This window comes from Vairimorpha ceranae, assembly GCF_000988165.1.
Source record: "Vairimorpha ceranae strain PA08 1199 chromosome Unknown NODE_50, whole genome shotgun sequence".
Classification (NCBI taxonomy): domain Eukaryota; kingdom Fungi; phylum Microsporidia; family Nosematidae; genus Vairimorpha; species Vairimorpha ceranae.
In genome coordinates this window covers 21,898-31,315 of record NW_020169345.1, presented here as the reverse complement: position 1 = coordinate 31,315, position 9,418 = coordinate 21,898, and the positions used below count along the sequence as shown (strand labels likewise).

The following is a 9,418-nucleotide window of genomic DNA, read 5'->3' as shown; positions in this document are numbered from 1 at the left end:
ACCCCATCTATTAGGAAAATAAAAATTATGCTAAAAGTACAAGAAAACTTTTGTATTATCAAAATACAAAGAATACCTTTTAGAGAATAAGACCTCTTAAGAATGTAATAAAGAAGGAAACACTATTTTGAGGAAATATTCTTACTTTTAGAAAATTTAGATGGAAGGACACGCCATAAACGAAAATTGTGGTTAATAAACTACATAGAAAGATGTTATTAAATACTGTGAAAGCCGTTGGTTTTAAAGTATTACACAATAAGAAAAATAAATTAGGTTTACCTAATCACAGAAACAAAGAGATGAAAGAAAAAATAAAACTCTTAAATTTTAATATAAACCATCTCTCCAACAAAAGAGAAGAACTCGAGATTCTCTTGAAGAAGAAAAAACCAAAAATTATGTGCCTTCAGGAGACATGGAGACAATCTGTATTCCCCTCAAGGCTCAAAAAATATACTGCTGTAGAAACTACTAGTAGTGGAAAAAATAAACCAGGATTAATCACTCTGGTTAAAAAAATTGGAGCTATTAGATGCTCCAAGAAAGGGACCGACTCAAACATACTGCAAACTGTGGTTGAGTTTTGGCCAGTAGGCAAATGGATTAAGTACTTAATCATCAATATTTAAATATCACAAGACGGGGATCTTAAGAAAGAGATCCTTGCTAGACTACTATCTCTTCTGTCATAAGAGAAATTAAAAAATCACTATTGTGAGATCATAGTGATGGGAAACATGAAATGCAAGATTCATCTTTCAAAAAAAAATAAGATGCAGTTGGTCTACCAACTGTTCTAAAATACAATGGCCACAAAGGAACTAGAATCCTTAAAGATGGTAAGCGATCTAAAAGAAGGATAGACACGATTTTTAGATTGTTAGAAAATTTTAATGATAACATTATTATATCAAAATCTTAAGCACTAAGTGATCACTTGGTTCTCAAAAGAAAACTAAAACTTACTGTTGATAAGATCTCTGAACAGTTTGTTTATGACAAAAAGATGCTTAGAAATTACAAAGTGGTTAACAAGCGAAGAAGAAAGCTGAGTAATCAGCAACTACAAATGGGATAATCACACTGAGGTGATAAAACAACGTCTAGCAGCAAAAACTGTTATAAAGAACTATAATGAGATTAATTCAACAAAGTTTGAGTACTTCAAAGAAAAAGCAGGAGAAACTAAGAAATAAATTCGGAAAGACAGATTGAAACTCTTGGCTTTGAGAGACTTCAAACTCTTTAAGAGTAATTGATCAAGAGAGTTCTGACAATGGCTGAAAAATAGTAGACCTGGATCTTTTAGATTAGATCAGGTATCTCTTAAAGTTTACAACGGACTACACAGATATGTCGAGATAAAAAGCTATAAATAGCAAACAATTTTTATACTACTCTAGTATCAGAAAACAATGTGGACTTAAACATCTACAGCAAGATAAATCTTACTGATCCCCCACCAGAGATCTCAGAAGAAAAATTTTTATCTTCATTAAAGAAATGTGAAAACAACAAAGCTGCTGGGCCGGATGAAATATTCACATAGCAATACAAACATCTATTTATATATGAAGTAAAAATCAATTATTTTAAATTCATGTTTTGTGAGTTTAATAAGTACATTAATGAAAATAGTACTCCAGAATATTAGAGCACGGCTAACATTGTATGTCTCCATAAGAAAGGCGATAAGGGGGATTTGAATAATTATAGAGGCATCTCTTTGATTAATATTATTAACAAAATCTATCTCAAGATAATCAATAACAGATTGACTTAATTTGTGGAAGAAAGTGAGATCATCTCTAGGTGAAATTTAAACACAGTCTCACAGGGATTAAAAAAATAGAACGATATTATTTTGTTGAATGTAATTGCAAAACTCGTTGAACTTTTTTCTTGTAAAAATTTTCTTCGAAACTAAAATTCATAAATAAAATCTTTAAGGCTTACTGTAATGAACCAACTGCATCATGTAAATTATTTATTTAATAATTACAGTGTTTTTGTCCAAACAAACCACTAAAACGATTTTATCCTACTTTACTATGTTAACACGCTCTAGTACTTTTTGTCTTTCTTTTATTTTACTAATTTATTTGTTTAATCAACTATAAAAACTATATAAAATAATTGCTGCTTTGAGGGGATCGAGAATGAAAGCTAATAAACAGCTTAATAAATTTACACCGCGTTATTCTTATTTTGCAAAACATAGTATTTACTTTCATAACTCCATGTCTTGTACGCAACTTAGTCTTTAAATGGCTCTATAAATTTTCAATTTTATTCGTATGTTCACCATTTCATTTGTAAATCCAATATTATGATTTGCTATTTATTAAACAACCAAAATCTACAACTGCTGATCTATACGACGAAAAGCTATCTGCTCTTACAATAGTTTTATTTCAACATAAATATTAAAAAGATTCATCATTACATTAGCCGAGCTGTTAGGAAAAATTTTAAAAAGGCAATCATCGCTTTTTTTTCAATTCCTCCCACTAACCATGTTGTACGTGCAACTGTATCTTGTGTTAAAGTAAAATTGGTGATTATTTTACTCCTACAGATTGCAGTTTCATCAATTTGAATAATTTTATTGGGTCTGCCTATTCTAGAAAAAAATTTCAATTTCATTTTTTCTAAAATAACATCCTTGTAAGAAATACAAGCGGGCTCAAAAATTTCGCATATAATAGCATTACTTATTCCAAGATCCAACAACAAACTATGCTGTGCCGAGTATGCAGAGGTAGCCTCGATTTATTGAACATTGTGCTCGTCTTTATCCCTTTTCGCTTCTTGCATTTATTAGCACAATAGAAGCATTTACCTTCTGCATATTTCTTGTTTTCTGCATGTTGCATAAATCCATCACAATCGCACTTGATTGTTCGCAGAAAAACATTGGCTGTGGTTAGGTAATTATTGCACTTTTCATATTTTGAAAGATTGAATCGTACAAATTCTTAATCATCTCTAGGGGTAAAAAATTAAAAAAATCAAAAATCGCTTTCCTTAAAATACACTGCCATGCTGAATAAATTATATAGTGTGAACGGGAGAAAATGTTTTTTTAATTTTTTTACCCCTGTGGGACTGTGTTTAAGTAGCACCGAATAATGAATTCAATAGAGGGAATATCCAAGAATTTTATACACGAGTTTGGCAGTCCCAGCTGTGGTATTAATTCCACATGAAATATTTTCTATTTTCTGAATTTTCTCGAAGAAATGTTAGTATAAAAATATTTTATGAAAAGAAGGGCATTGCTGTCATGAATAACTCACATAATCATCAACAGCAAGAGAATCATAAGATCAACGGGGGATCTCACAAGAGACAATTTTCCATGAAGTTAATAAACCAATTAAGTTACGCCAATTTAGTTTGGCTTCAGGAGCGAGCATTGTGGAGGACTTTTTTAGTTCTGGTCGCCTTCCTGCGTTTCTCGCCACACCAGCCCAAAAACGTAAATTAGAAACCTTAATTTTTTCAACAAGGTAACGAATTTAAGAATACAAGCAAGTAATTATGCTAATGTTTAATATATAGAAAAATTAACCTTATGATCGGGTAGCATAATTGCCGGATTTGAATCCTATCAAAAATTTGAGTTAAATGTTTATGAGCAGTGTGGCTACAAGGAGGTCAAATATTAACTAGAGCAATTTACTTTAAAGAATTGAATAAAGTTGATAAAGAAACATGCAAAAAATCGGTTCAAAGCATCTAATGAGTATTGTAAGGCTATAATTGATGAAAAGGGGGACATACCAAATATAAAAATATTTACTGCGTTTTTTTGTCAGGATTTTTTAATAAAAAGTTTTATAAGGCTTTTATAATGCAAATTTTAAATTTATATGATCTAAAGCTAAAAGTGCAAATAAAATATGTGTTATTAATTTTATGCTATCTGAAAAATAATTATTTATTTCAATTTAAACTTTTTTAAAATCCACTACTTTATAAATTTTTAAAAGCATAAAAATTTAAGCCCATTTTATGAAAATAAATACAAAAGATTATTTTATACCTAAAATAAAAAGTATTACTGATGATACTGTTATTTATGAAGAAGTATTAGATCCATTATCAGATGCTTGGAATAATTTGTGTAGATTACAAACTATTGAAGATGAGAATAAAGATATAATATTAAATATAAATTTCAGTAAAGTAGAAGCAGATACACTTTTACAAACCTATGAATTAGTTAATAAAGGTATTATTAAACAGAATGAAGTGAAAAATACAAAAGAAGAAAAAGTAAATATTAATATTATAAGGCCGTGTATAGAATACTTTGCAAAATGTATAGACATTTTTAATTCTAAAAAAGATCCAAATTCTAACCTTATTGAATATTATATTTATATTAAATTTAAAAATATAGAATACATAGAAATAAGAAGATTAAATAATCCAATTAAAGAACAAGAAGTTACTGTAGAAAATTATACTATAAAAATAAAAAAAGGAACTTATAATAAGATTTCTAATACAATACATGATACTATTAATTTACAAAGATTAACAGACTTTATATTGAAATTTAATATAAATATTAAAAGAAATATAAAATATATAAATTTATATATATCCAAGTTATATATATTAAAATATAGTGATAAAAGTTCTGGACTTGTAAATTATGGAAATATATTAGAAGATGGATATGGGGAGATATTATATATAGTAACAGATGATATCTATAAAATAAAAAGAGATACTTATTCTTTTTCTGTTTACAAGAATGAGAGAGTGATATTATAAAAACTTACAGAGGATTTCTATTTATTAAATATTTATAAAATTATTCCCTTATAAATGTACACTGAATTGATCATATTTTTAAAAAATATTGATAGTGAAATGAAAGAAAAAGATGCTAATATTTTTAAATTGCATTATAAAAGAAATAGATATATTTATGAAATGTTAAAAGATAGATCCTTAGATAAAGATACTTATAAAAAATTGATAAAGTATAACTTGGCTGATGCAACTTTAATCAATTTTTGGAATACTCCTGGATATGAAAAACTATGTTGTATAAGATGTATACAAACACTAGATCATAAAAATAGTACAGTTTGTAAGTGTAGGGTGCCTATAGAAAAGGAATGTGAAAAATTTTATTGTGCCAATTGTAATTGTGAAGGATGTGGAAGTTATTAATAATTTATTTTGATAACTTATTTGTAATTATCTACAAAAAACGACAAAGTTACACTTTTTTATAAAAAATATTGAGATATGTTGTAACAGATTATTTTTTATAATCTTTAGTTCTTTTACTTAAACTTGCAAGGTACTGTTATAATGTGAAATATTTGAAGTGTATGAACTGATTTGGTAGCTTGTAAAATTTAAAAAAATGAAAAATACATTTATGATAAACATTAATACTTATTGTTTTTAAATTAAGTTGCTATTTATTTATTAATATTTAATGCACAGTGATTTTAATAAATAAAAAAATAATAATATAAATATTTAAAATGCATACCTGATAAAGACTAATATTGAATTAAGTTATGGGTAGTGCTTGCAATTTTATTATACTTAATACACATCTATTTTTTTAAATTATATAATAATAATATTTTGTTTGTAAACATATTTTGCACAATTTATTTGTAAATAAACAAAATGATAATAAATAGAACATGTGAATACAAAAGAATAAATACTTTACCCATACGAAAAGGAGGGATAGATGTATTTCACATTCGTACATTTTTAGATGAAATATATAAATCTATTAAACTTTTACATATTAAACAGGAAAAACTTAAGCTTCCGTCTTTTGAATCAAAAAGCAAAAAAAGACTAGAAATCCGTAAAATGAATGATCTTATAACTTCAAGATTTAAAGAAGTAGAATCTCTTATTTCTGAAATAAACACAGATGATACAGATTTGAACAAATACATTATTAATTATTTTAATACTAAATTAAAAACCATTTTATTGGAATATAAAAAAACACAGCAAAAATTTTTAGAGGACAGCGTAATTGACATTATTCCTGAAAAAAATTTTGAACAAGAAACAGAATATATGGCAGATAATGTAGAAAATGTACTAGACATTCAAAAAAATATTTATGAAATCACTAATTATATTTTAGAAATGAAAATGCTTATACACTTAGGATCTAATAGTATAGACAGACTCGATTTAATTTTTGAGACTACATGTGCGAATCTAGATAAAGTAAATAATGAGTTAAATATTTTAGAGAAAAATTATAAAGGGATGAAGGATAAAATAATGTATTTATTAGGTATAATAGTACTATTATTAATTATCTTAAGTATTATAAAAGTGGAATTAAGAAGAAAAGTAATAAATTAATTTTCTATTTAAACTATATAAGACCTGTTATTAATTTTGACTTTTTTTACAGTAAATATACCAAATAAAGATATTTATACGCTTTGTAAAAAATGTTGTTAAACATTTTTAGACAATTTCACATAAAGTTACAATGTAATTACTATATTGTCATATATACATTAGATATTTATTTAACCTATGTCTTATAAACAACTTTTAATTTTTGATATTTTCACCCATGCAAAATATAACTCGAATAAAAAAATTACCATTACCGAATTTTTATACTTCGCTTCTTAAATACAAATTTAACTATGACGAATTCGTTAAATTATTTAACGACCGGCTTAAAATTCTAAAAGATGTAAAAAATAAAAATCATTGCACCGATAAAATGTTTACTGTAGATGATGATTCTTCTCATTTTATTACACGTTTAATAGTAGTAGGTGACAGTAAAGCCACAAGATGGTTTATAAATTGTGAAACAAGTCTTTTTAGATATCGAATAAAAAACAGGGAATATGACTATAACTTTAAAATTTGTTTACCATCTTGTAGTAATAGTCTAAAAATTGATCCATTGTTTTCTACTAGTACAAATTATGACATTAGTTTTAGCGATAAGCATTTCACAAATCGTGAAGATTTGAGAACAGAAAGTAATTTTTTACACGTTAAAAAATCGAAACAAGATGATAAATTATTGGTACATTTTAGCAGGGTAAGTCAATTACTGGCCAATAGAAGCATTATTCCTATGAAGGGTTATACGACATTAGATATTAAACAAAGAGATGTATTGATAGTTAGCTATTTCAAGCATGAGCTTGAAATAAAAATGCAAAGATTGAAAAATTTGTATCAAAATGAACCAGATGAAAGATTAGATAAATTACGAAACTTAATTTATATTAATGAACCCACTAAATTTACTGATAAATCTAGTTGTATAGAACACGAAAAGTTCTTTCCACCATGTATTACTAAAATGTTACATCTTTTACGAATAAATAGGCATTTACGAAATAATGACAGACAAGCCTTATCTTTATTTCTTAAAGATATAAATGTGCCACTAGAAGAAACTATTGAAATATTTCGAAATGGATTTAATGTCACTAGAGATATATTTGATAAAACTTATTTATATAATATTAGACATGCTTATGGATTAGAAGGTAAAAAAGCTAATTACGCGGCGTATAATTGCGCAAAAATGGCGTCTTTAAAAAATAGTCAAAATAAAAGTATGTGTCCTTTTTTGGACGATAAAGAATTTATTAGCTCTAAGTATAAATTTGATATAGAAGAAGTTTTTATAAAGACCAAGTGTACAGAAAGATGTACTAAAATACTTGAATTTAGCATCAATAGCCATGTTGATAGTGTTATTAATACACCTTTACAATATTTTATTACGTCAAAAAATAAAAAAAAAATTAACCAATCACATTAAGACATTTGTAAAAAATTTATAATTTAGAATTATATAACTTGTCAAATAATCGCAAAATATTTCTAAATAAACTTGAAATTTTTGTTTTTTTTTACATCTACAGGATACTTTTATATTTTTAAGAAATTTTATAATTTTTAAAAATCAAACTTTATGGTAATTTTCTATAAATATATTTTTTTCTTGCCCCTTTTTTAATGTTCACTAAATTCGTTGTTATGCTCGCGTTAGTTAGGTCAGATATTTCTAACGAAATGTACATTGCAATCCAAAATCAAAAAATGGGGAGAATAGCAGAAGCCAAAGAATTTTTTGATCTAAATTTCTACAAATACTCAAAAGCCGAGGCATTTATTACTAGGCATATTGAATTTTTGTTGTACATTGGAGATTATGAGGGAATTTTAAAGAAATATGGACATCTAAATTTAGAACTGGTAAGAAAGGCCAATGAATATAATAACGCGGTTATAACTAAAGATTATAGAAAGCTTAGTAATCTTGTAGATATATCGCCTTATAGTGCGGTTGTGCTTAAAGCGTGTATTAAATCGGATCTTATAGACAAAAAATACAATAATGTTTTTAATTACATTAATAAAGCAAAAAGAGTTTTTTCAGATGATGATGATTTTTTACAATACGAAGCGCAATATTATTGTGTTAAAGGAGATTTTTCTACTGGTATTAAAAAATTAGAATCTTTAGGGTATACTAGATTAGCAGGTGATTTACAAGAAATTGTCAACAAGTTTAATAAAATAGATATTAAGCACAATTCTGAGCAGAAATTTGGTGATTGGAAATCTTTGTATCATTTAATTAATACTTTAACATTTTCTGATAATTTTGTGCCTAGTATTTACACTTTTATATTGGATAACGTTTTATATAATTATGTTCAACTCGGGGTTAAGCTTAGGCAATCTGGTATAGCATCAGTTGCGAAAAATTTATACAATAAAAGAAATACTGAAGAAACAAGATATTTTTACATAATGTCTCTAATTACGGACAATCAATTTAGCAAAGCAAAAAGTGAATTGGAGTCTAAAGAGTTTTCTAATAAGACTTATTTTAGCAAAATTCAAGAAAGTATTGATCAACATGAACAATATGCAAAAGAACAAAAAGAACGAGAAAATCGAAGTCGGGAAAGACAACAACAAAGACATGTACCACGTACGGAAAAGGCCGGCAGTGATTTTTTAGGTTATTATAAGTTACTGGGTGTGAATAAAAATATGAATATAAAGGCAATAAAAAAAGCATACGTAAAAATCATAGCAAAAAATGATAGAATGAAAAAAAATGAGAAGCAGAAGGCCGAATGGGAAAAAAAGCATGCTAAGTACAATAAGGCATTACAGGTACTTTCAGATCCTAAGAAGAAAGAAATGTACGATAATGGTATAGATCCCGATTCGCCCGAAGCACAACAGGGAAGATACCAGCATCATGAGCAACAATTTAAAGGATTTGAGGACTTTGGGCCTTTTGCTGAATTTTTTAGTGGATTTGGTGGTGGCAATGGTGGATTTAGGCAAGGTAGACGTACACAATATTTTTATTTTCATTAAATAATATGCTTATGTCTAA

The 9,418-nt window shown here is 26.9% G+C and overlaps 7 protein-coding genes across 7 annotated transcripts; all 7 read left to right on the top strand.

Annotated features, from left to right (window-relative positions):
• Positions 1 to 212: 212 nt before the first annotated feature.
• Positions 213 to 632, top strand: AAJ76_5000031103 (hypothetical protein; the record flags this gene model as incomplete). Its single annotated transcript, XM_024475798.1, has 1 exon — positions 213 to 632. The coding sequence occupies one exon, from the start codon at positions 213 to 215 to the stop codon at positions 630 to 632; it is 420 nt and encodes a 139-aa protein (XP_024330454.1).
• A 2,576-nt stretch (positions 633 to 3,208) lies between these two features.
• Positions 3,209 to 3,493, top strand: AAJ76_5000028107 (hypothetical protein; the record flags this gene model as incomplete). The annotated part of the gene is made up of 1 exon (XM_024475796.1): positions 3,209 to 3,493. One exon carries the CDS (start codon positions 3,209 to 3,211, stop codon positions 3,491 to 3,493), a length of 285 nt encoding a protein of 94 aa, XP_024330453.1.
• A 527-nt stretch (positions 3,494 to 4,020) lies between these two features.
• AAJ76_5000027295 (hypothetical protein) lies at positions 4,021 to 4,791 on the top strand (the record flags this gene model as incomplete). Its single annotated transcript, XM_024475795.1, has 1 exon — positions 4,021 to 4,791. The coding sequence occupies one exon, from the start codon at positions 4,021 to 4,023 to the stop codon at positions 4,789 to 4,791; it is 771 nt and encodes a 256-aa protein (XP_024330452.1).
• A 54-nt stretch (positions 4,792 to 4,845) lies between these two features.
• On the top strand, positions 4,846 to 5,196 carry AAJ76_5000026485 (g10 protein; the record flags this gene model as incomplete). The annotated part of the gene is made up of 1 exon (XM_024475794.1): positions 4,846 to 5,196. One exon carries the CDS (start codon positions 4,846 to 4,848, stop codon positions 5,194 to 5,196), a length of 351 nt encoding a protein of 116 aa, XP_024330451.1.
• Positions 5,197 to 5,670: 474 nt separating this feature from the next.
• AAJ76_5000025645 (t-snare complex syntaxin) lies at positions 5,671 to 6,378 on the top strand (the record flags this gene model as incomplete). The annotated part of the gene is made up of 1 exon (XM_024475793.1): positions 5,671 to 6,378. The coding sequence occupies one exon, from the start codon at positions 5,671 to 5,673 to the stop codon at positions 6,376 to 6,378; it is 708 nt and encodes a 235-aa protein (XP_024330450.1).
• A 220-nt stretch (positions 6,379 to 6,598) lies between these two features.
• Positions 6,599 to 7,819, top strand: AAJ76_5000024717 (dna primase large subunit; the record flags this gene model as incomplete). The annotated part of the gene is made up of 1 exon (XM_024475792.1): positions 6,599 to 7,819. One exon carries the CDS (start codon positions 6,599 to 6,601, stop codon positions 7,817 to 7,819), a length of 1,221 nt encoding a protein of 406 aa, XP_024330449.1.
• A 197-nt stretch (positions 7,820 to 8,016) lies between these two features.
• On the top strand, positions 8,017 to 9,399 carry AAJ76_5000023299 (chaperone protein dnaj; the record flags this gene model as incomplete). Its single annotated transcript, XM_024475791.1, has 1 exon — positions 8,017 to 9,399. The coding sequence occupies one exon, from the start codon at positions 8,017 to 8,019 to the stop codon at positions 9,397 to 9,399; it is 1,383 nt and encodes a 460-aa protein (XP_024330448.1).
• Positions 9,400 to 9,418: the final 19 nt, after the last annotated feature.